We start from the raw sequence: 26,052 nt of genomic DNA, 5'->3' as shown, positions 1-26,052 counted from the left end.
TTAGAAAGAATTTGTAGGGGCACCTGGGTGGCTCAATTATTAAGCGTCTGCCTTTGGCTCAGGTCATGATCCCAGGGTCCTGGGATCGAGCCCCGCATCGAGCTCCCTGCTCTGCGGGAAGCCTGCTTCTCCCTCTCCCACTCCCCCTGCTTGTGTTTCCTCTCTCACTGTGTCTCTGTCAAATAAATAAAATCTTAAAAAATAGAATTTGTAATGCAAGCTCTTATGGAGGAAAGTGAACGAGTCCATTTAAACACCCCCCAGATAGTTATGCTGCATCCCCAGACACACGTGAGGAATGATGTCTGCTCTAGGACAGATGGCAGCCTGCTACTACAGAATGGCTTACATGTCCCTTTTTCTTTCTTTTTTTTTTTTGCATTGCATCTTCTAAGAAAATGCTAGCAAAAATCCTCCTCTGGTAAATGTGTATTGTTGCTGTTGTTGTTTAAATGTATTTTGGGGGGCACCTGGGTGGCTCAGTTGGTTAAGCGTCTGCCTTTGGCTCGGGTCATGATCCTGGAGTCCTGGGATCGAGTCCCGCATCAGGCTCCCTGCTCAGCGGGGCGTCTGCTCCCTCTCCCTCTGCTCATATAAATAAAAATAAAATCTTTAAAAAAAATTTTTGGTGGGGCGCCTGGGTGGCTCAGATGGTTAAGTGTCTGCCTTCGGCTCAGGTCATGATCCCAGGGTCCTGGGATCGAGCCCCGCATCGGGCTGCCTGCTCAGCGGGGAGTCTGCTTCTCCCCCTCCCTCTGCTTCTCCCCCTGCTCATGCTCTATCTCTGTGTCTCAAATGAATAAATTCAAAAAATATATATATATTTTTAATGTGTTTTGTTCATTTACCTGTTAGATTCATTTTTAAAACTTCAGCAATTTTTACCTCATTTTATAATAATTAGCTACTCCTTGCTACGAATGACAAGGTAGGAAAACTTACCAAAGCAAAACGTTTAAGGAGGAAGAAAGTGCAAATCTTTTCAAAGATTTCACTTCAGCATCTCACAATTTATTTAAATGTCATTCGCAGACACATATGTGGGGCGGGCATATGCTCCCTATTATTACATAGTAGCACACACCCCATGCCCAGCAAGAATCTTCACTTGACATTCGGCCTAGTGTTCTGAATCAGGGCAGCATCTTTCAACGAGAACAGGAGGGCGAAGAAAACATTTACACTCCATAACATGATTATAAGGAACTTGAGACAGAGGAATTGAAAAACAACATTTCTGAACGAGTATAACTGACAGAACAAGTTTCCCTTATTCTGCTTGTTTTAAATAGCTAATGTCTGTAAACTTGAACACCAACCCTGGCAGACTGAGCAGTCTTAATTCTTTGATTTTCCTTCCTGAACATCATCCAATACTCTGCAGAAAGGGAAGGTGGCTTCTTCAACCGGGCTCTCCTCCCCCGTGCCGCCTGCAGCTGTTGTCCCACCTGGCAGGTGCCCCGGGTCAAATGCTTCGGTAGTCAGAGCCCCGGGCCACGATGGCGGCGGCGGCCCACTCCACGGAGAAAAATGAAATCGTCCCAAAGAATCCAAATATCACCATGACCAGGAGTTGCCAGTGAAGCAGCAAGTAGTTACTGTAGAAAAATGCCACGGCTGCACAGATGGACTGAGAAGAAACAGACCAGGTCAGAAGATGCACCCAGACGACCCCACCGACCCCCCGTCACCAGCTCACAAACGCGCACCGTAAACTCCCGCTGAGAGCCGGCAACCATCTGGCAAGTGGCATTCTGTTATTTAAAATAGTATTTTGTGGGGGGCCTGGGTGGCTCAATCGGTTGAGCATCCCACTTCAGCTCAGGTCACGACCCCAAGGTCCGGTCCTGGATCGAGCCCCGAGTGGGGCTCCCTGCTCAGCGGGAAGCCTGCTTCTCCCCGCCCCCCCCCACATGTGCCCACTTGCTCTGTCTCAAATAAAATCTTTAAATAAGTAAATAAAATTTATTTTGTGAGAAACTGAGTAATTAATAAAATAACGTACACTCCCAGTCAGAAATGGGCTTGTCTATGTGACAAAGGGACTCTGGTATCTAAGGCAAGAAGCCTCTCATCTGAGCACTAAGACCAGAACGGAAAATCTCTTACAGGAGCCTGGGGGAGAAAATCACACCCTTTGCTGCTTTCTAAGTCCAATCAGAAATACTTTAAAGGATGCCCCTGCCTCTCATTTCAAACCCATCAAGAAAACAATGTTAAAGCACTTAAAAAAAAAAAAAGGCACCCACCTCAGCCCAGCCCAAAGGGGAGCTTACCTGCACAAACTTGAAGACCGCAAAGGCCGGCGCGCTGTCTTCAGAGTACAGAAAGCCTAAGATACTAAGCAGCTGGGTATTGAAGCAGCTGTCCCCAAGACCCAACAGGAAACTGCAGAAGATGGCGACTTCTTTGCTGCATAAAAAGGAAAATGAATTTAGAAAGAACACTCTTAACAGTATTTGTTGGAGCCCTTCCCAATGTAAAAGCAATTCCCTTACAAGAGCATTTCACTTCCAAGGTATAAACACTATGACACAAGAAGAAATAAACACTGGACTCTACAACGTAAGAATTTATGCTCAAACGCACTCACCTGCACAGTCCAAGCAAACTCTGGTCTATGAACTATCTGGGAGCAAACACTGGGTTTGGACAGGGCCGCCCTTGGATGGTGGATCTGGACATAAATGTCTACATCTATAATGAATTTGAGTTGAGTGCAAGGAAGTAAGATCCTCAAAACGGATATAACCAACTGTAAATGGACCGGATGGCCTACCCTTTCCTCACTGTTCTTCACTGCTCAGAAAGCAGACCTATAACATCACATCAGATACTTATATGCTCTTTCATAGATCAAGAAAAACATTTAGTGGGCTGAAAGATTAAAATCAACAATTATAAAATAACTTGGGATTCTCACAAGCTCCTATTTAAAATAATTCTGGCTCCATTAACATTTGACAGATGACCTTATAAAGAGAACAGACTTTCAGAAAATGATTAACTGCTCCATTCTGAATATCTAGCCACCCATTACCTCCCACCCTTCCTTAAATCACTAGAAAAATGACAGTCACTATACCTGGATTTGATGTAAGCACTGCTATCAGTCCCTTCAACAGGAGCAATAGGGGCATCCCCAGGCATGTTGAGAAATATCAAATAAAAAGCTATAAAATGCACCAGGATGCCCAACAACACAACTGGATTTCTACCAAAACGATTATTCTTGCTCAGCAGGCCAAAGAGGCTTCCACCTGCAGAACCAATGGAATAGAGAATAGAAAAACACAAGGCCAGATTAATAAATCAAAATTTTGTTTCTTTGAAAAAAATAAATAAAACAGATAAACCAACAACTAATTTAATAAGGGAAAGCAAACACAAATATTAAAAATAAAAAATAACCATTGAAACAGAAGAAAATTTAAAAATCAGAATAGACTTCTAGGTCAGTGGGGTAACAGGGAGTAGACTTAGCACCTGCCTAAAAAAAAAAAAAAAAAAGTACAAAAAATATGAAGCAGTAAGTTTGGAGACACGAGATATCAGACAACAAAGGGCAGTGATCTCTGAGACAGGAAGTGAAGGAAGGGAGCCCGCAGCCCCCCTGAAGGGAGGGATACCTAAGTGGCTAGAGTTCCACAACAGGCTATCAGAAAGGAAAGCTGCACAGAGAGACAATTCCAGAGATCTACAGAGGGCCCCTCTGAGTCTTCCCTAAGTGCTGATCAGCACATACTGTGAGTAAATTAGCAGAGGCCCCCGAAAGAACCAACCAAGAGGGTTAGATATCTTAGATGTATTAGCGCCCCACCCTGGGCTGGGAATAGTGCTTCATCCCCTCAGCCAGACAGGAAATCTTACGACTCACAGGCACTGGGTGTGCACAGAAGGGTCTTCCCTCAAGAGTGAGGAATAATTAGCTCTTGTCTGAGCACTGCTCTGGTCCTGTCCAACAAACCTTAAAAGCAAGCCCCAAAAGAATCATACTGTTTCCAAGTAAATGAACTGCAGCCAAGAACAAAGCTCAAGAGTATTTATAAGAATACAAAAATATCCAGCAGTTCACAAAGTCTGGTATCTCCAGTATGACCAGGCAAAGAGGCAGGAAAATCGGACCCATCATGAGGAGAAAAAGCAGTCAAATGTGGAGTTATCATATGGCCCAGCAATTCCAGTGCTAGTTATATACCCAAGGGAAATGAAAACATATATTCACACAACAACTGTACATACATGTCCACAGCAGCATTAATTATAATGGCCAAAAGTGGAAACAACCCAAATAGTAAAATGTGACATATCCGTAAAATTAAATATTATCTAGTGATAAGAAAGGATGATGCTAATACGTGCTAGAACGTGGAAGAACCTTGGAAACATTATGCTAAATGAAAGAAGCCAGACCTAAGAGACCATGTATTCTCTGATTCCATTTACATGAGAGTCCAGGATGAGCAAATCTACACAGAAAGTACATTAGCAGTTGCCTGGGGAAGGGCAAGAAACATGTTCTAAAATTAGACTGTAGGGATGACTCACAACCCTGTGAATGTACTAAAAAACACTGACCCATACACTTTAAGTGGGTGACATATATGGCACGAGTTATATTTCAATAAAGTTGTAAAAAAAAAAACCCAAAGAACCCCCCAGAATTGTCATAGATATTAGAATGAGCAAAAACATTAAGACAATTACTCTCACTGTATTCCACATGTTCAAATACATATAAACACCCGGTACGGTTCCAGGTGTGGGCAGTAAAGCAGGGAACAAAAACCACAGAAGTCTGCTCTCCCCGTCATGCTGATCACCGCCGGCCACTCTAAGGGCCCTATGGGTTTTTACTGTCTGTGTTCCTCCCTAAGCCATGAGTTCCATGGGGGTGGGGAGTCTCTTGTTCATACAGTGGATGCACAGTAAGTATCTGATGAACTGGAAAGCTCCCCCTAGAGGACCATATCCAGCACGGCGCTCCAGGCATCGAACCAGCCTTGCTGACCGAGGGATACCTGCAGGCGTTGCGACGAGCAGCGGGAGGGGCACGGAAGTGTTCAATCCCTATGTCGTACACCTGAACTAATATTATGCTGTAGGTTAACTAACTGGAATTTGAATAAAAAACATTTGGAAAAAAAGGAATACCTAGTGTGGCACAATAAAGATACACATTGGTCTTTGCCTTGTCTGTCCTCCTCCCCGCTCTCTGGCCCAGAGCTGCTCCTAGAGCCCTGGAAATGTCCTGTGTCAGGCGTGTCTTCTGTTCTCCATTACTCCCTTTTGACCACACCGGAGTTTATGCAAATGAGGTGATTCCTGAGGGGACTTAGGGGTGGTCTAGTTAGCTTCAGGATGGGGGCTGGTTGCAGAAGGACCAAGACTTGCTTAGAGGGTTGGAACCTTCAGCCCCGGCCCCCAGGCTCAGGACCGGGGAGAGGGGATGGAGATTGAGTTCAATCGTCATTGGCCAATGATCTCATCAACCCTGCCTCTGTAATGAAATGTCTGTAAAAACCCCTAAACAGTAGCTGTGGGAGACCTACCCTGGTTGGTTGGTGAACGCGTCCACGTACTGGGAGGGTAGTATACCCTGACTCCACAGGGACAGAGGTGTCTGTGCTTGGGACCCTCCTGGTCTTTGCCCTATGTGCTTCTTCATCTGCCTGTTCATCTGTATCCTTTATAATAAGCTTTAGTGGTAGGTATAGCATTTTCCTGGGGGCTCATGGGAACCTCCAAACTCGCAGCCATGTCAGACAAAAGGTGGCCTGTGGACCCGGGACTTACAAGGGGCACCGGAAGTGAGGGCGTCTTTGCGGGACTGAGCCCTTGGACCTGTGGAGTCTGACACAAACTCCAGGACTTAAGAGTTCCAAGTGGATTGTCTCGAAGCACATCCAGCTCGTGTCAGAGATTCAGAGGACACTTTCCCTAAGTATTTTAAGAGAAAAAGCTGGGAGAGACTATATGTTTTCCTACTTACAGTTTTGACTGGGAATTATATGGGAAACATCTCATAGTTATCTCAGAACGATGATAAAAAAAAAAAAAGACATACCTGTCTGGGTAAAAATAAGCAAGGAAATTAAAATTCAAGGACAGAAAAGTGAAGTACACTTACAATACCTATGATAACTACAACGAACTGATTTCACATAAAAACATTTTTTAAACCAACCTAAGATTTCTCCAATGCCAATGAAAATGCCAGAAAGTCCAATGAGGCTTTTCTCTTCCGTTCCGAATTTATTTACAGCACCAATACACGTTCCATAGACACCAGAGAAGAAAGTCAATTCCAGACCTTTAGGAAAAAAGCAGATTTAATTATACATTCACAATCTCCATTCCGGGTTCTTCTTCATGGCTGGTGGTATTTGAGCTTTATATACATACACAATAAAATTCATTCAGCCTGACACGTTACTCCCCTCAAGCAGAGCAGTTTTATGCTACGTAGCTGATGAGATGGAATTAGCCACAAGATGGCAGTTGCCACGTATTTCGGATAAAAATACACAACTCAATGGGCTCCTGGGTGGCTCAGTCGTTAAGCGTCTGCCTTCGGCTCAGGTTATGATCCTAGAGTCCTGGGATCGAGTCCCACATCGGGCTCCCTGCTCAGTGGGGAGTCTGCTTCTCCCTCTGCCCTCCCCCTGCTTGTGCTCTCTCTCTCTCTCAAATAAATAAAAATCTTAAAAAAAAAAGAAAGAAAGAAAGAAAGAAAATATCCATGCTGAAGCTCAGAGACAAAAGGTTGGAAAAGGAAATGAAAAGAAAAAGAAAAACACATTACAGACAAATGGGACACTATTAAAAGTCTAAAGATACTTTTAGGGGCGCCTGGGTGGCTCAGTAGTTAAGCGTCTGCCTTCGGCTCAGGTCATGATCCCAGCATCCTGGGATCAAGCCCCGCATCTGGCTCCCTGCTCCGCGGTGAGCCTGCTTCTCCCTCTCCCACTCCCCCTGCTTGTGTTCCTGCTCTCGCTGTCTCTGTCAAATAAATAAAGAAAATCTTAAAAAAAAAAAAAATCTTTAAAAATACACAACTCAAAGAAGCAAACCCTTTAACCCTTCTGTTAAAAATCGTCCTTCGGGGCATCTGGGTGGCTCAGTCAGTTGAGCGTCTGACTCTTGATTTCAGCTCAGGTCATGATCTCAGGTTGTGGGATCAAGCCCTACATCAGGCTCCGTGCTCAGCGGGGAGTCTGCTTGAGATTCTCTCTCTCCCTCCGCCCCTCCCTCCTGCTGCACACGCACGCACACACGCCTTCTCTCTCAAATAAATAAATAAATATTAAAAACAAACAAAATGATCCTCCGTGTGGAGACGGGATGGACAGAGGATGGTACACATGTAAGTCTGTAATAGTGATTTTTTAAGTGCTTTTTACCCTTGTTTTTTTTTAAAGATTTTTATTTTTTTATTTATTCATCATTTGAGAGAGCGAGAATGAGAGAGAGAGAGAGAGAGAGCACATGAAAGGGGGGAGGGTCAGAGGGAGAAGCAGACTCCCTTCCGAGCAGGGAGCCCGATGTGGAACTCGATCCCGGGACTCCAGGATCATGACCTGAGCCGAAGGCAGTCGCTTAACCAACTGAGCCACCCAGGCACCCGCTTTTTACCCTTGTTAATAGCTCTCCAAGGTTAATAGGAATGTAGGTCTGGAAAACCAATGTATATTATCTACCTTTGCTTAAAGATAAAATGTTTTCATTAAACTCTTTTTCCCAGAAAAAGAAGTCTTAAAAATTAAGGCTAAAAAATTAAGGTCAATCAGCAGAAGACCTCATTCCTTAATGCTACAAAACTTAACTGAATTTTAAAGACGTTTACCATTTATTCTACTTCTCAAAAAAAAATGTTTATACCTATAAGGCAAATAAAGGCAAAAGTAATCACTGGCACATTATGACACTTTTTTTTTTTAACATGATAGCACTTTTTTTAAAAAAAGATTTTTTATTTATTTGACTGAGAGACACAGAGAGAGAGGGAACACAAGCAGGAGGAGTGGGAGAGGGAGAAGCAGGCTCACCGCGGAGCAGGGAGCCCGATGCAGGGCTCGATCCCAGGACCCTGGGACCATGACCTGAGCCGAAGGCAGACGCTTAATGACTGAGCCACCCAGGCGCCCCAATAGCACTTTTTTTAAAGATTTTATTTATTTCAGAGCGAGAGAGAGCACAGGCACACAAGCGTGAGCGGGGGGCGGGGCAGAGGGAGAAGCAGACTCCCCACTGAGCATGGACCTCCCCCCCCCCAACAAAGGGCTCGATCCCAGGACCTAAGCCGAAGGCAGACGCTTAACCGTCTGAGACACCCAGGCACCTCAACACAACAGCACCTTTTAAAAGGAAACAGATTCTGAGGATCTGAGAGCGCTCCGGGGACTCCGGTAAGCCACAGAGCTCATTCCATGTCATTAGAAAGTATACGAATCCACAGGAAGTTAGGATTTACTCAGGGTTGTTTTCTGCACAGCTCCATTTTGCCTTAGAATCACTGGCTGCAATGAACCATGCCTCCCAGGGTTCCACCCTTGTGTAGAATCCTCCCACACGGAGTTTGGGCTGGCCCTGTGATATGCTTTCGCCAGGGAAATGCAGTCAAAGTGACACTGGGCTCGTGCCAGGCTTAAGCCTTCAGAAAGTCTGGTTGTTTCTCCTTTTGCTCTTTTTGGAGCCCCTAAGCAATCTGGCCTTCCTCTTGGGTCAGAAGGAAGGGATCACTGGGGAGGGGGTCATGCAGCCACAGAGACTACGGTGAACAGACAAGACACCCAGCCTTGCATTTAATCCCTTCAGACATGCAAAGGAAACTATCGAGAAGCTGTGGCCCAGCTGCCTCTAACAGGACCCAGAAGAGACCTCAATTAAGACCATCAGAAGAATCATTCAGCTGAGCCCCATCAGTGCACAGAGCTGTGAGAAAGAATTATATGGTGGTTGTTTTCAGTCCTCACTGTCATCATGCAGCCACAGAAAACCCAAACCGCCATTAATCCCCTTACCTGTATAAGCAGTTGTAATACTAAGGAGCAGCATCTCCTTGGTGACACATAACTTAAGAGACTTTCCTGTAAGAAAGAAAACAATGTAAGACTGCTTAATTAGATTTTAATTACCCCCAAATTCTAAAACATTTACTCAACCCAGACACCCCTTGTCAATAACGCCAGTAGACAAATACAGTGGGACTGAGGTTAAGGATTCAGATGCTGAAGGGATGAACTAAATCTGTCCTGTAAATAAAATGTTTATTCCACCTGCTTAGATATATTCTACAGTGGTGTTTTCCCCAACACATTCTCCAGCTTGAATCTAAAACAACAACATGGAACGGAGAAAAGAAATAGGATCAAACAAAACAAGACTATGTGAACAGACTTGAGCGCAAGTTAGGCTAAGGGCGTCAATGGCTGGAAGCGCGCTAACGTCCCGGGGGAGGGAGCGACTGCATAGCGGCTTGAAGACTGGACTCCAGATGACAACTGCCACCCAGGGAGCTTGCTGACTGCACCGAGGCTGCCACACCCCTTCCTGAGATTCTCAGTTCTCTGGATCTGGGACCGAAGCTTTAGTTCTGCATATTTGCTTAGGACTACTTTAACGTCTGTTTTTACACTGTTCAATGTGGTGGAAATCTGCAATGGAAAATGCAGGTCTAAAAACTGCATGTTTTAACTGTCTTTTTGAATCTACTTACATTTCATAGTTTAAGGCCACTGATTTAAACTAGTCCTAAACGAATAGTGGCTCCAGATTTTAGTTCTTACTCAACTGCTGACTACAAAAGTTACACAAGACACAAACGGTCTGTCCTGAATTTCGCCACATGCAGAAGAGGATACTTTTTTCTCTAATCTCACTGAAATGTAGTAAGACTAAATGCAGTAAGACATTTTCACGTATTTCCAGGAAAAAAATTATGATTAATACAAGGTTTAAAATAATACTTTTAATTTTAAAAAATAACATTAGCAAAGCATATTTGTTTTTGAATAATCAGAATATTTAACAAAAAATTTTAAAACATAATCTAGAATGATACCGTAACAGTGACTACATGTCAATATACATTTGTCCAAACCCATAATATGTACACCACCAAGGGTGCACCCTCGTGAACTGTGGACTCTGGGTGATGATGATGTGTGAATGTAGCAGGTGCATCAACCGTAACAAATGCGCCGCTCTGGTGGGGGACATGGATAGTGGGGGAGACTGTGCATGTGTGAGAGCGGGGGGCTCTCCTCCTTCTCAATTTTGGGAACTCTACTCCTTCTCAATTTTGTTGTGAACCTAAAACGGCTATAATGGGGTGCACGTGGGTGGCTCAGTCAGTTAAGTGTCTGCCTTCAGCTTGGGTTGTGATCCCAGGGTCGTGGGATCGGGCCCCACATAGGGCTCCCTGCTCAGTGGCGAGTCTGCTTCTCTCTCTCACTTGTTCACTCTCTCAAATAAATTTTAAAAAATCTAAAACAGCTCTAAAATAATGAAGCCTATTAAAAACAACACAACATCATCTATTTACAGAAATAGATAAACCAATCCTAAAATTCATATGGAAACTCAAGGGGCCCACCATGGCCAAAATAATCTTGAAAAAGAACAAAGTTGGAGGGCTCACACTTTCCAACTTCAAAGCTTGATAGTCATCAGCAAAGCATGGTACCAGCATAAGGGCAGACACATGCATCTAGAAATAAACACTCACATTTACAGTCAATTGATTTTCGACAAGGACGCCAACACAATTCAGTGGGGAAGAAGAACAGTCTTTTCAGCAGGACAACTAGGTGGCCACATGCAGAGGACTGAAGTTGGACTCCCACCTCACAACATAAGTAACAATGAACCCAGAATAGATCCCAGACCTAAATATCAGAACTGAAACTGTAAAAGTCTTAGGAGAAAATACAGGAGCCAATCTTTGCGACCTGGGGCTAAGCAAAACCTTAGGACACCAAAAACACATGCAAAAAGTAAAATGTATAAATCAGCCTTCATCAAAAATTTAAAACTTTTGTGCTTTAAGAGATACCATCAAGAAAATGAAAAGTCAACCTAACGAATGGAAGAAAATATTTGCAAATCGTATATAAGAGACTTTTATCTAGAATATATAAAGAATTTTTACAACTCGGGCGCCTGGGTGGCTCAGTCGTTAAGTGTTTGCCTTCGGCTCGAGTCGTGATCCCAGGGTCCTGGGATCGAGCCCCACGCTTTCTCTCTGTCAAATAAATAAATAAAAATCTTTAAAAAATATATAAAAAAAGAAAAGAATTTTTACAACTCAGCAATAAAAAGGCAACCCATAAAAAACAGGCAAAGGACCCGAGTAGACAGTTCTCTAGAGACGCGATGCAAATGACCCACAAGCATGTGAAAATACGCTCCGCATCCTTAGCCATTAGGGAAATGCTGATCAAAACCACGAGACACCACTTTACACCCATGGGGACAGCTATCATCAGAAAGATAGATAAGAACTCAAGGAAGTGGAGAAACTGGAACCTTCAGATACAGCTGGTGGGACCATAAAATGGTTGCAGCCACTCTGGAAAACATCTGCTGGTTTCTCAGAAGGTTAAACACAGCGACCAGAGGACCCAGCAATCCTACAACTCCTAGGTACCTACACAGAGATGTGCAGATGTACATCCACACAAAAACCTGTGCACGGATGTTCACAGCAGCATTATTCATGATGCCTACAAACAACCCATTCTGCAGAACATGCTAGAACATGGATGAGCCTTGAAACCATGACCAGAAGTAAAACCAAAACCGTAAGTAAGAGAAACATGTCGCAGAAGAGCACATATAGTACTATTCTATGTATACAAAATAATATCCAGGATAGGCAAGTCTAGAGACAGAAAGCGGATTAATGGATGCCTAGGGTGAGGATGGGGGTGGTGGGGAGGAAATGGGGAGTGAATGCTAATGGGTACAGAAATTCCTTCTGGGGTGAAGAAGAGGTCCTATAATTGACTGTGGTGATGGATGCAGAACCCTGTGAATGTACTAAAGGCCACTGAACTATACACTTTAAATGGGTGATTGTACAGTGTGTGAATTATATTCAATAAACCTATTAAGAGAAAAAATATCATCTAACAGCTTAATGGATCTTCTTCGAGACTTAAAAAAAATTTTTAATAGAAACAAATTTCATTATACATACTATTTTAAAATTTGTTTTCACATAATAGGCAAATATTTTCTTTTTTTTTTTTAAGATTTTAATTTATTTGACAGAGAGGAACACAGCGAGAGAGGGAACACAAGCAGGGGGAGTGGGAGAAGGAGAAGCAGGCTTCCCAAGGGGCAGGGAGCCCAATGCAGGGCTCGATCCCAGGATGACCTGAGCTGAAGGCAGACGCTTAACAACTGAGCCACCCAGGCGCCCCAAGAGCAAATATTTTCTAACATTCATCGAGTTCATTTTAATGGCTAGGATAATCTACTGTGTAGATGTACCGATGCCTTGTAGTGAAATATTTCAATTACTTTCAGTTTCTCACTAATATAGACATCTTAGCCATTAAATCTTAACAGAAATTCCTGATTACTTCCTGAAGTATTAGTGGAGTTGCTGGGGTAAACGTACAAACATTTCTAAGGCTTCTGATAACTTGCTGACAAATTGCTCTTCAGAAAATACTACAAATATATATTCCTATCAGCAACGTGGTCTTAGGCATATAAATACCTACTCCCCATAACACGGACCATTATTTTTTTATCTTTTGAAATTTGATGGAAAACTTTCAAATTTGCATTTTATACTTAAGCAAATATCTTCCCTGCCATTTTAACTCTATTAGGTTGTTTTGATAGACGAAGTTTTACAGTTTAAGCAACCAAAGGGCATTCTTTTCCCTTATCGTCTGATCCTTGAAAGGCTTTTTCTTTTTTTTTATTTTTAAAGATTTTATTTATTTATTAGAGAGAAACAGCGAGAGAGGGAACACAAGCAGGGGGAGTGGGAGAGGGAGAAGCAGACTCCCCGCTGAGATCATGACCTGAGCCGAAGGCAGACACTTAACGACTGAGCCACCCAGGTGCCCCTTGAAAGGCTTTTCTTTACCCAATCAGTTTCTTCACTTACTTTTCTAGTTTCAATTTTACATTAACTCTGTTTTCCTACACACTACTCCTCTCCCTAACTTTGCTTATTGAAGAGTCTCTTTTATTGTATTTATTGTATTGTGGACGTGGGCCCAATTCTAGAATCCAGTTCCACTGCTCTTTCTATTCCAAAGTGTTCAAATGAATTCACAATTGACTTTAATATTTATTAGGGAAAGTCCTTCTCCTTCTCAAAAATTCTCTTGGCTATTCTGATTTATTCTTCCAGATGGACTTCAGGATTGTTTCAAGACCAAGAAATAAATTTTAAAAAACTTTCTAGAATCCTATCAAACATATACATTCGGTTGAGGAATGAAATGCTTTTCAGATAAGCAGGAGCCTTTTCTGTACAACATGCATCACAGCATCAATAAAGGGAATGTGATGATTAAGAATAAATAAGGGGCACCTGCGTGGCTCAGTCGTTAAGTGTCTGCCTTCGGCTCAGGTCATGATCCCAGAGTCCTGGGATCGAGTCCCGCATCAGGCTCCCTGCTCAGCGGAAAGCCTGCTTCTCCCTCTCCCACTCCCCCTGCTTGTGTTCCCTCTCTCTCTGTCTCTGACAAGTAAATAAAGAAAATCTTAAAAAAATAAAAAATTAAAAAATAAAAAAGGCGACCACATGAATTCTTGGCTAGAAGTTGTGTGCTTTGTGTCCTCTGACTTAGGCCATGGCTGATTAGATCAAGAACTTCCACCCTGGCCCAAGGCAACCTGTGGGCTACCCACAAGCAGAGAGTGTAAGGCCAAGGGGCCTAACTCAAACAACATGGCCCCTAAAAGGCTGCTCCCCACTAGACAGTGGTCAGAGTCTCTCCTTGGGAGAAAAAGAGGCTGAGAGAGCTACAGGCAGAAGCAAAGAACTGGCCCACATCAGGCCATATGAGACCCAGAAGCCATGTTTGCCGGTTTCTGAAGGAACCACAAGACGGCTGTTACGGGAATCATTGCCTTGCCTGTCACAGTCAGGGCTCGGATCCCAGCTCAGCAGTGTACTAACTATCTGACCTTGGGTAAATAATTTCTTTAGCTAAGCCTCAATTCTCTCTTGTATAAAATGGAGAGAATGGTAGGTGTGTGTTCTAGGATACTCACAGAGCGGTTGTGAGACTAACACAAAAGAAACACGTAGGGAGGCGTAGCCAGGAAGAACCCTCCGCAGACAAGCCCAACTGTTCTTCCAAACTCGGTTCTGAGGAGATGGTCTGTGTGTCCTCACTGCCTTGTCAAGCACCAGTCCCTGAGCTCTCTGCACCTCCCTGTGTCTCTCCCGAACGGCACCAGGCCGGGCAGTCAAGTTCCCGTCCATCCTGCACACACCCCAGTTAGACCCTGGCTGAGACGACTACTGAACTGCAGAGCCGCATACCTGGAAGAACAAAAACACTGGAGGATCGTCAATCCAAAGTTACTGGGGAAAGGGGGAAAGGCAAATGTTGTAGCTGCTCCCGAACAGCTCTTGCATTTCCGACACAGAAAATACTTACTGAACGCATCTATTGCTTTTCCCATAGTGCTCTGCGCAGACCTGAAAAAATAAAACAAAATATCGAAGTGTTTTCCCCTGAAAACTGAAAAGAGAGAAAATGCTATCATATTTTCATTGACGTTCGTCAAAGCTCCGTCCTCTACATGGTCTGGCAAACATTTCCATTGCCTGCAATGCTCTTTGCTCCAGGGTGTCCCTCTGGGACCCCATCCTTGCCTCAGAGAACAAGGTGAAAGCACCACCTGGGTGACCCTTTATTAACAGCCGAACACAATTCTCTCATACTAAGCTGAAAGCACACATCCACGCGTGTCCTTCTCAGAAAGGATACTTCAGGCAGGACAGAAATCTCCTCCACCCTGCTATACTCATACTGTAAAAACACCTTGTAAGAACTCAATCTCCCTCCACTCTGACTCCTTCAAAACTAAGTTGTGCAGGGTGAAAACTCTTCAAAAGCGACGCCAGCACCCATGCTCCACAGCTGGGTGCGGGAGAAGCTGGGGTCAAAAATGTGGGCTTCAGAGTCTGTGCTGTGCTCGGCCACTTCTTCGTCATAGGGTTTTTAGACAAGTTACTCCATGCCTCCAAGTTTCACTTCCCCGTTTATAAAATAGGCGTGCTACCACTTAACCAAAAGAATTTAATGAGACCATGTAGCTAAAGTATAAGTTGTTTAATGTGATTATGCTAAAGACATTTATAAAAGATTACGTTTCTTACTCTGCCTGCCGATAGGGTAATATCTACTCCTCTGCCATCTTTAAATATTTTTACAAAAAAAAAAAAAGAAACCTCATAGAGATCTATCTGACTTACATAAATGAATTAGCGACACAAAAAAGGTAGTCTGTTCTAACCAACAGGAAAAACCTTTTTTCCCCCACCATAAAAACTCACGTCTTCCCTGGAAGCAAAAACTCTTTAGACTCCAAGTAACTGATAGTACTCTTGTAGTTGGATAGGATCAGGTATAGGATTCTGGTATTTTATATTTCAAGCCCCAAATAAGTAGGAACCAATTTATATACTCTATAGACTATTAAAATACAATTAAGCCAGCCAGCACTCAGGTGCAAATCATTCCCCATTCAATTCAGTGAGATATTAAAGGGAGCCATTTCTAGTAGGATACTAAAATAAGACGATCCCCACGTCCTGAGAGGATGGAGGGCACAGAGTGAGATCACATTCAATCCCTCTCAAACCCTCCAATACCTTCCCATTTCACTTACCGCTCTAAGGTCTCGACTTTGGAGGGTAGCAGAACGTGCCACCCCAAAACATGCTTTAGTATATTGATTAAGTTGAGCTGTAGGCCCTCAAAAAACAGCAAATATGGGTACAGGCTTTCTTTGAACTCCCCTCATCTGCCTAAAGAAAGAGCCTCCAAAAGGAACTCAACTGTTATAAATCACCTCTGGGAGTCTCATCAGACAGGGAAGACCGGCTCTTGTCATAAGAGAGGAGACCGGACACCAACGGTATGTCACAAGCTATCCTATCTCCCATCTATTCTTCTACGGGTCTGCTCATCCTTCCATAAAATCATTTACTCTCCTGTAAGAAGCCTCCATTCCTCCTCCCCTTTCCCTATTTAGATAGTATATAAAGCCTAAATTCTAAGCCAGCCTAGGGAATTACTCACTCTCCCCTGGGCTTCCTTCATGTATACATGAGGAACATGTGTGAATAAACTTCTGATTGCTTTTTCTTCTTATTAATCTTTATTACAGGGGGTCTCAACTGAGAACACAGGAGAGTGAAGGGAAAAGTATTTTTCATCCCCTACAACTTAAATGTTACCTTCTCAGCCTTCCCCGGCAACTCCATCTGTAATTTTACATATATACATATACGTATATATATGTGTGTGTGTTCCATATAAATAACTGTCATAATATTAAATTGCAAGCCAGCCTCCCACCTCCAGCCCATACTTCCATACCCTCCGCTCCTTTACATTTCTATTTTCTAATATCAGATGGCTAAGACGTAAGGGTTCTTTTGGGGGGTAATAAAAATATTCTAACATTTGTTGTGGCGATGAACACACACTTCTGTGAATATCCTCAAAGTCACTGAATTATACTTTTTTTTTTTTTTTTTTTTTGAGAGAGCATGAGCATGGGGGTGGGAGAGGAGAGGGAGAAAGAGAATCTTAAGCAGGTTATATGCCCAGCACAGAGCCCAATGCAGGGCTCAATCTCAGAACCCTGAGATCATAACCTGAGCCAAAATCAAGAGTCAGACCCTTAACCAACTGAGCCACCCAGGCACCTCTGAACTGTACACTTTATTTTTATTTTTTTAAAGATTTTATTTATTTATTTGACAGAGAGAGACACAGCGAGAAAGGGAACACAAGCAGGGGGAGGGGAGAGGGAGAAGCAGGCTTCCCGCTGAGCAGGGAGCCCAATGTGGGGCTCCACCCCAGGACCCTGGGATCATGACCTGAGCTGAAGGCAGACGCTTAACGACTGAGCCACCCAGGCACCCCTGAACTGTACACTTTAAATGGGTAAATTGTACGGCATGTGAATTATAGCTCAATAAAAACTTTTTAAAAAGAATTCCTACTTCTCTCTCACCCACTAGAAAGCTCCACGAATGCACGAACATCTCTCTGTTTGTTCAACAAAACACCCTCCAAACAGTGCCTGGAACAGACACTCAAATATAGACCGAAGGGAGGGAGGGAAGGAGGGGCCAGAGACGCAACTGCCAAGAAAGAAATTCCTAGAGATCACTCAGCTCACAGGGCCTCACACATGCAAATTACACATAAGGGGGCCACTCAGGACACTGAGCTGCCTTTTTGCATCCTCAAATCATCTTCTTTAAGGTCTTTAGTGGAATCCTTTAAAATCAGATCCTACTTTTCCCTTCAATGGCTTTTTTTTTTTTTTCTTTTTGAGGGCAATTTGGGGGCAGAGGGAGAGAGAGAATCTCAAGCAGAACCCCCTCCTGCCCCTGTGCTGAGAGCAGAGCCCGACACTGGGCTTGATCTCAGGTCATTGAGATCATGACCTGAGCCCAAAATCAAGAGTCAGATGCTCAACTAAGCCACCCAGGCACCACCCTTCAATGGCTTCTAATCACACCAAGAACAGAACCTGCGCTCCTGCAGAGCCTCCCAGAATCGACTCCCTGACTACTGCAGATACTCCTACTTCCACTCCCTCCCTGCAGCCCTGGCACCCACCGCACCCCTTCCCACCACCTGGCCTTGGCAATGGCCATCAGCTGATCGTCCCTCCTCACCAGTCAGGCCTCAGGGAGCCACCCAGCCCTCCATCACCTCCCCCTTTCGCTGCCTTCTCGAGCACTTACTTTGCGGTTTTACACGTGTATTATCTACACCCCCTCCAAAATTAAGTCACACAAGAACAGGGACTTATCTGTCTTGTTCACTGCTGTATCCCTCAGGTTTAGAAGGGGGCTGGCACAGAGTCTGTGCTATTTATAGAATAAAGACAAGAAAGCTTCAAGTTTGGGAGACAATTCAGGGACAGAAAATGCTAAAAGGACTGAGCAATACTCCTCAGCATTGCACCTTATCAGTTATACAATCCTCTATCTATCCACGAAGTTCCTTGAAAATAGGTGGGCTGTATTTGTCTGCACAGCACCAACATCTGACATTTGCTAAACAAACAGGTGTTTTAATTTTTGCTGAATCTGTGGTATTCATCTTCATAGAATCCTTCTCCAATATCTGTTAGTTTATGATTAAAAATATATACACATAGTTGATGTTATAAATATGTATCATATAAATACGTGTTCAAATCAAAGGTAACACCTCTCCTTTTATTTTTATTTCTTTACATATTTTTTTAAAGATTTTGTTTATTTATTCATGAGGACAGAGAGAGAGAAAGAGAGAAGCAGGCTTCCCGCTGAGCAGAGAGCCTGATGTGGGGCTCGATCCCAGGACCCTGGGATCATGACCTGAGCTAAAGGCAGACACTTAACCGACTGAACCAAGGCGCTGCTCTCTTTTGCTTTAAACAAACTTAGTGAAATTCTGAATGCTTAATGATCCTCTGACGGGAGGATTTTAGGCCTTTTGGGGATTAACAAGGCAGCACAGAATGCTCAGTGCCAACGTTTTAACAATAGATAAAAGGCTATAAGGTAATCCTCACAATTTACTGATTCAGAAGCCAAGCAAAATGAGACTGGCAAAGATTTCTCATTTCCCTTTCCTCAAACCTGGATAATACCTGCAGAGAAACTGTGATATTTTAGTTTTACTTATAATTGAAACAGGTTCAAGGTAATTTACAGTTTTTAGAAAAACACAGGGCTATAAACCTCTTTCCCCATTTGGACTACTTTGGGGAAGAGCACACACGTAGGTTAGGGCCAAAACCCAGCACTGTGCATAGGAGCATGCACATAGGAGCATGCACTGAGGATCTTCGAGGACAACTGTTGATGGCCCTGCCCCTCACACTCGCCACAGGAATGGGGATATTTTAGGGTTGGGTCAGAGAAACAGTAAGAGAGGGCAAAGACTGTCTTCTATTTAACTTTATAAGCCCGCATCTTTGTACATTAAAACACACGGATGCCGGCTGAATTGAAAGGAAATCGAGGCCCAGAGAAATAAGGGGATTATGGCTACGTCCAGGGTCATACAGCTTGTCAGCCACAACCTGGGATTAGACTCAAATCCCCTGTAAACTTTCCCCTGCTTCTCCTTTCCTTTCCCCTCCTTCTCCCCACAACTCCCCTTTTGTCTTCTTTCTCTTCTGATTGGCTTTGAAACCTTTCCCTCGGCTCCTGGCCAGCTCAGTCAGTAGAGCCTGCAACTTTAAAAAAAAAAGAAAGACTTGAGAGAGAGAGAGAGCAGGAGCAAACACGTGTGCCTGAGGGGGGCAGGGAGAGGGAGAGGGAGAGAACCTTCAGCAGACTCCCCACTCAGGGAGCGCAGAGCCCGAGGTGGGGCTCAACCCCAGGACCCTGAGATCATGACCTGAACTGAAATCAAGAGTTGGACACTTAACCGACTGAGCCACCCAGGTGCCCTGAGCCTGTGACTCTCGATCTCAGGGTTGTGAGTTTGAGGCCCACGTTGGGGGTGGAGCCTACTTAAAATAAAGAAATAAATAAAAATAAAACTTTTTCCTCCTGTCTGCCCAATGCTGGGTATCAGTTAGGGCTGCAAAAAGGTTGGGTATCTCTAAACTACATCAACTCAAAATACATTTTCAAATAAAAAGGAACGTTGCCAACTTCTTACTCGTTGACTTCCAGGTCCTGGTCATCAGAAGACTCATCTTCTCCTAGGACGTTTTCAGAATCTGGCTGCCGAATGAGAAAGAAAAGAACTGTCCCCACAAGGCTAATCACTGTCAGGGCAATAAACACTGTTCTTCGGTCACTCTCTAGAGAAAAAAAGAAGAAAGCTGATAGCACTGGCCATGCAAACAATTCAAGTTGGTGTTATGTTCAGAGGTTGTTGAAATCATCCAAACATTTCCTTGTTAAATGTTTACTTTATAAATTAGTGAAAATCTCAAACAAGAAACTCAATGGAATACCTTTGTCTTTCAGTTAAAGAAATACTAATAAGCCAAAAGAAAAACGGCACAAGAAATTAATCATATTCTTTTAACCAAAGAAGCGTACAGACAAAACAAGGGTTCAAAAGTCTAACAAGTGACTAGTATGCTCATACACAGCATAACCTTCTCCTATACCTTGAGCTGCTTAAAGCATAGTCATAAACTAAAATCATAGCTTAATAATACAATATAAGGAAAAAAGTTACTACAGACGAAAATCTGAGAGGACTTAAGGCAGCAAGGTTCATTAGAACAATCTGAACACAGCAATAATGGATATTTTGTGAAACTATTATTATCCTTCAAACATGTGTGAATAAAGCAAAGTGAATAACACAAACCTGATATTTGAGTTTTCCCCTGCCAAGCAAAATATATGTAGAGATTTCCAAAGAACAAGCTGGGGAAAGAAAAGGGAGGACAGGATGTTGAGGATTTATTTCCATATTTACAGTTTGTAGAGCAGTTTTTCCATTATTTGTTAAAAAGTGAAAAAGATTTTTTAAGCATATATAATTTTAAAAGTATCTACCTGCCCTAGATCATTTAAAAGTATCGACTCCACCCTGACTCTTTCTGAAAAACTGACCCAGATGGAATTTAGTCTCCTTCCACGTGACAGTGACCTGATTCCGCCTGAACCGCCCTTCAAAGACTTGACTCTCTTTGAACCATGTGATTTATTGGGACTCTGGAAATGACTACTTGGAAACAAGCTTATGCTACTTCTCAAATTCTGTATTTTAAAGAATCTCTGGGGGAAAAAAAAATTTCATGATTCAGATACCTGCATCTAATCAGATACTTTAGCATACTTTCCCAGAGAAGGAATCATTCGCCTACACTCTGGTTTCTTAATATACACCTCCTTACAACTAAACATCTGCATTTATGCAGACTTATCAACACCACAATTTTAGGTAATATCCACGAGGGTAAATCCTCAGGACAGATTCCACGACAGAATGACCATTCTTGCTTTTTTACTTAGGAAATATAGAACATGTTGTATCATTCAGCCCTAATATAATTAGTCTCACTTTAATTTTTTTTTTTAAAGTTCACTTATTTTTTAAGTAATCTCTACACCCAACATGTGGCTCGAACTCACGACCTTGAGATCAAGAGTCACATGCTCCCCTGAGCCAGCCAGGCACCCCTCACTTTTGAATTTTAATATATTCGTTAACAGCTATCAGTTATTTGTTAATAGCTATCAATATGCAGCTCAGTGGGAAGGATGTGGTCTTTGGAATCCAGATAAGGATGGTTTAAATCAGATAAGTTACTTCACTTTTAAGCCTCTGTTTTCTCATCTGTAGAACACAGATTATACCTTCTGGTCTCATGAGGTGGTGAGGATTACTGAGATTTAGTAATGAAGCCAACAGTCCCTGCCTGAAATATAGCAGATGCTAAATACATTATGGTTAACATGATTTTCTCTTTACTAATCACGAGTCCCAATTAGGCAGGTCCATGCATTTCATGCAATTTTATAAAACGTTAAATCCGTATCATATGCAGCTAGGAACTCAAGTCATGGAACATAGAAGATTGGAATTTTCAACACAACAAAGATTTAAAAAAATGGTGTGACAAAAGAATTAAAGGAAAGACTGAGCTCCAGAAGGATTATTACCTAGATTGTAAGAGTGCCCAGAAAATTCCACTGTTTCTCCCAATAGTATGCTCATCTGAATTTATTGTCAGGCAATTTCCTTGTGCTGTCCAAAGCACTGAAATTCAAACCAAAAGTTTTGTCAAGGGAATGAAATCACTTGGCTTCACACATGAAACACATGATACTCTTAAATAAATCCCAGAAGACAAAGAAAATAAACATCAAGATGCTTACCAGCAGCTGCAATTCCAATGAAAACAGAGGCTGTGTAGAAGGACCATGGGAGAGGCTGGATAAAAACGGCAATGTACATGCTAAAATGTAACAGGTCAACGCATTACGGTCAAACAATACCTCATATAGAATGCCAATTATGCCTTCTAGGAATCGGTTCTGAGAATTCTCTTTTTTTTAAAAGTCAACCTGTAAAGGACTTCTCCAACACTAGCTAAAGTGTTGGGGGGAAAGAGGACAAATGTGACCTACTCATTTCTTAATTTACTATTCTGAATTTGTAAGATTGGACATTGAACGAGGGTTTGCAATTGGCCTTTGCCAATAGCTCGGCAGGGGCTGGGACTGTCATTCTACAACCCAGAAAAAAAGCTTAGTTATCTCGGTTGAATTCCTGTTAATCAACTTGATATAAAATAAGATTATTTCACGGGAAGTTTAACTCTCATAGAAAGAAAAAAATAGAGATATCTATTTTTACGAATAGTAAGATGAAAGGAAGTATGCACACATGCCACCACATTAAAACAACATGGTATCCCTAGGCATCAAGGAGAGAACCAAATCCCTAAAATACCGCCTGTATTCTATTCAATCCAAGTCGGCAATTTTTTTTTTTTACGTAATCTCTGCACCCAACGTGGGGCTCGAACCTACAACCCAGAGATCGAGTGTCACGTGCCTTTCTGACTGAGCCAGCCACGCACCCCCAAATCAGCAATTTCTTGTGAAAAGTTTACTATATGCTTGGAAGGTGCTGAGGGTGTTTGGATTAAATGAAAGAAAATCGCACTACTCACCTGTAAAATAAACCACTTGCAAACATAGAAAGCTGAGGTCCTATAATGGCAACCACTGATGGTGTAATCAAATTTGAAGCAGAGAACACTCCATATATAATTGCCATGCTGTACACATAACACATAAAAGGAAAAAACAAAACCCTTGAATCACTGTCTCAAAAGTGCGTTTTTTTTCAAATCCACTTAGAGTCTATATATTTTTTTTTGCCATAAACATTCATTTCTTTAGTTGGAATTAACAATAATTCTATCATTAAGCTGAATCCTATAATGAGGTTTTCACTTACACAAAATCTTAAAGTCTCATCAAATTTCCCTTTGAATCAGCTTGCCTTGGACAATATGCTTTTAATGGACTGGTAAATTATAATAACAGCTAACATATAACATGTAACAGACACCGAGCCAAGCGTTTTATGTATGTTTTCTTTATTAAATCTGACAGCTCTATAAAGATAGTACTGTTATTATTATCCTCACTCTACAGAAAACTGAAACACAGAGGGGTTAAGTTACTTGCCAAAAGTCCAGCTAGATAGCTGGTGAATGGTGGAGCCAGAATCCCATCCCTGGTCATCTCAACCCAGAGGCCCTAGTCAACGAGTCTGCTCTACAAACTTAGTATACAACTCCTGGCAACTGCATGAAGTTTCACTGTTATAAATGACAAGCACAGAGTTATCACTTCCTTAAACCAGAACTTATTTAACTCAATCTAATGGTCTCTTCTGAACATTATTCAGCCACTATAGACCCAGCCCTAGTACATACGTCTTGTAGCAAAGTATGACTAAAACCATTTTGAGGGTCCTGAGTTCATTTACTAGACACTATTTACAAACCCAAAGTAAATTATTCTTTGGCCTTTATGATCCTCTCAAACAGTAAAGGTTCTCTGGAATTGAAGACATAAGCTCTACTAAAAACTGTGGTATTGTTAAACACTTAAAAAATGGACATTTGGGGTGCCTGGGTGGCTCAGTCGGTTAAGCGTCTGCCTTCGGCTCAGGTCATGATCCCAGGGTTCTGGGATCGAGCCCCGCGTCAGGCTCCCTGCTCGGTGGAGAGTCTGCTTCTCCCTCTCCCTCTGCCTGACTCTCTGCCTACTTGTGCTCTCTCTCTCTCTGTCAAATAAATAAATAAAATATAATAAATAAATAAATAAAAATTTAAAAAGGACATTAGCACCCATTTATTCTCAAATATCATATATAAGATCAGGTTTAGGATAGGTAATAAAGAACCAAATAAGAGTTGTGGGGAAGGGGGGGATGTTGGTCAGCATCTAATAGTTAACTGCAGAGAAATTAAGAAACCCGTATGTCCTTATATCCATGTGTGCATTACACTCCCAGCTTCAGTCACAATGTACTAGTGACTCAGGAAGGTCTTTTCACTTTATTTTCTCTGTGAGAGCGAGACTAAACACCTTAACAAAAATCTAAAAGCTCCTGATGACAGTATGTTAATCATGAAATTACGACAGGACCGAGTGTTTCAAGAATCATATAAAACACCCTCTGTTTAGGATTGAGAAGATGTAATTATGACAATTCTTGAGTGTTTATTAAATGCCAGGCACTGTGCCAAGAGCTTTACACGTCAACGCATTATCTGAGCAAGGAAACTGGGCTCATAGAAGTAACTTGCCTAACATAATGCAGTGTTAAGTCATGAAACCCAGGATTTCAAACCCAGTATTTAATTCTACATGAAACCTAAACTCATCACCTTTATTCTATTATGTTCTCCCAAACAGACCAGTTACGGAGAAAAAGCAACCACTACTAATTCAATCACAGAATTATTGCCAAAAATTCTGATAAGGTTTAGGTAACTACTATAATATATCAAGTAAGACCAATCATACGTTACGATACCTGGTATATCCACTGCCGTGAAAATCTGTGCTATTCAAGCTCCTGATGACAGTTTGCTGCGTGGAAGATAAAGCTAATCAATGAAAACACTTCGCAGTCTCCCTCCCCATCCCCACCAAAGTCTGTCTCCGAGAACTGAGAATGAAGCACCCGGTAAAGTAAAATTCAAGATACTCAGTACTTCATATTGAAAGTCAACTATGAGACCAAAAAAAGGACTACAAAACGGGACAAGGCAAACCGATGATGGGGCGGGGGCGGGGGAGGGGGCACATCAACTGTAGCTAGGCCTTGGGGTTCTTTTCTCCTCAATTCTCCCAATACTAATGGAGACTTTAGTACAGACAAGAAATAACAGGTCAACATACAAACCCCAAGTCAGATCAGAGGAATAAGCGGTCTTGTTTAACTCCCCATCCCGATACAGTATTAATAAGAAATGTCTGACACACGAAATTAAACCGAGGCATAAAAACCGAGGAAGGGTAGGTGGGAAAATACAAGGTGCAACTTAAGCGCGCTGTTAGGCACAATTACTGTTTATTATCGTTTTTGGAATGCGTTATGAGAGGCACTTCAAAGGAGGTAGAACAGATCCCGACTCACCGCCACATTTCCACAAGTTTGAAAGGCGGTGAACATAAACATAAAGGCAACTCCTAAAATAATAATGTTGAAAAGCTTTTTAGATTCCGGGGACATTGTGGCTCAACTCTGGCGGAGGTCAGCAGCAGCCCGGGGCGGTCAGCTCTCCTCGGGGGAACCCACTGACAATCCTGGGGAAGGAAATGAGACGGTGAGGAGAGGAGGCAGATCCAGGAGCAAAGCTGCCAAGCTGTCAACTTCCACTTCTTGGATCAGAACCGCGGGCCGAGAGTGAGGTTCTCCCCACGGGCAGTTAGGACATTCCCAGGATCCGATCCGAGCAGGGAAAGGCCCGACACCCGGAGAGGTGCCAATAACGTCGCGGCTCCAGGTTGACCGGCCCGCGAGCGGGATTATGGGCCAAGGCCGAGGTGCAGCGGCCGGCGCGGCCCCGCCCGCCTCGCCGGCCCTGACTCACCGCGGGTCAGGCGACCAGGTCATCTGACCGTAGCCTCGGCGCCAGCCGCTCGGCCGGCTGGGAAATGTAGTCCTGTGCAGCCTAAAACACTCAGGCGCGCCGTGTGGGGCTACAAAGCGGAACCCAGCGGAGAAGTCGGGAACTGCGGGAGGGAGCCTGGAGACATCGTTGCGGGGCCTGAGAAGGCTGGAGACCGCGAAGCAAACGGGGGTGGGGGAGTAGTACCCCCTC

General features: G+C 43.0%; 1 protein-coding gene across 2 annotated transcripts; it reads right to left on the bottom strand.

The window, feature by feature from the left end:
* Positions 1–913: 913 nt before the first annotated feature.
* Positions 914–25,772, bottom strand: MFSD11 (major facilitator superfamily domain containing 11). 2 transcript variants are annotated; one of them, XM_021680969.1, is made up of 13 exons: positions 25,365–25,772; positions 24,759–24,814; positions 22,876–22,983; positions 22,076–22,155; positions 21,860–21,956; positions 20,559–20,617; positions 19,893–20,037; positions 14,640–14,680; positions 9,024–9,089; positions 6,188–6,313; positions 3,086–3,260; positions 2,277–2,412; positions 914–1,630 (listed from the first exon to the last, which is right to left on the bottom strand). In XM_021680969.1, the coding sequence occupies exons 1-13, from the start codon at positions 25,458–25,460 to the stop codon at positions 1,466–1,468; spliced, it is 1,350 nt and encodes a 449-aa protein (XP_021536644.1). In that variant the 5' UTR covers positions 25,461–25,772; the 3' UTR covers positions 914–1,465. The 2 variants fall into 2 exon arrangements, with proteins under 2 accessions (XP_021536644.1, XP_044777690.1); XM_044921755.1 differs by lacking the exons at positions 20,559–20,617; positions 21,860–21,956.
* Between the last annotated feature and the right edge of the window lie 280 nt (positions 25,773–26,052).

Source organism: Neomonachus schauinslandi, chromosome 15, assembly GCF_002201575.2.
Source record: "Neomonachus schauinslandi chromosome 15, ASM220157v2, whole genome shotgun sequence".
Lineage (NCBI taxonomy): Eukaryota > Metazoa > Chordata > Mammalia > Carnivora > Phocidae > Neomonachus > Neomonachus schauinslandi.
Note: the sequence above shows the minus strand (reverse complement) of the source record. Positions and strands in the feature narration are given on the sequence as shown.

What these genes read in the sequence shown, in the direction of transcription:
- MFSD11 (XM_021680969.1), bottom strand. Translation starts at nt 25,460, where the DNA reads ATGTCCCCGGAATCTAAAAAGCTTTTCAACATTATTATTTTAGGAGTT. An exon ending in GGGGAAAACTCAAATATCAG is followed by an intron (nt 20,038 to 20,558) that starts GTTTGTGTTATT and finishes TTTTTTCTCTAG; the next exon opens with AGAGTGACCGAAGAACAGTG. An exon ending in AAAAGCAATAGATGCGTTCA is followed by an intron (nt 9,090 to 14,639) that starts GTAAGTATTTTC and finishes TCTTTCTTACAG; the next exon opens with GAAAGTCTCTTAAGTTATGT.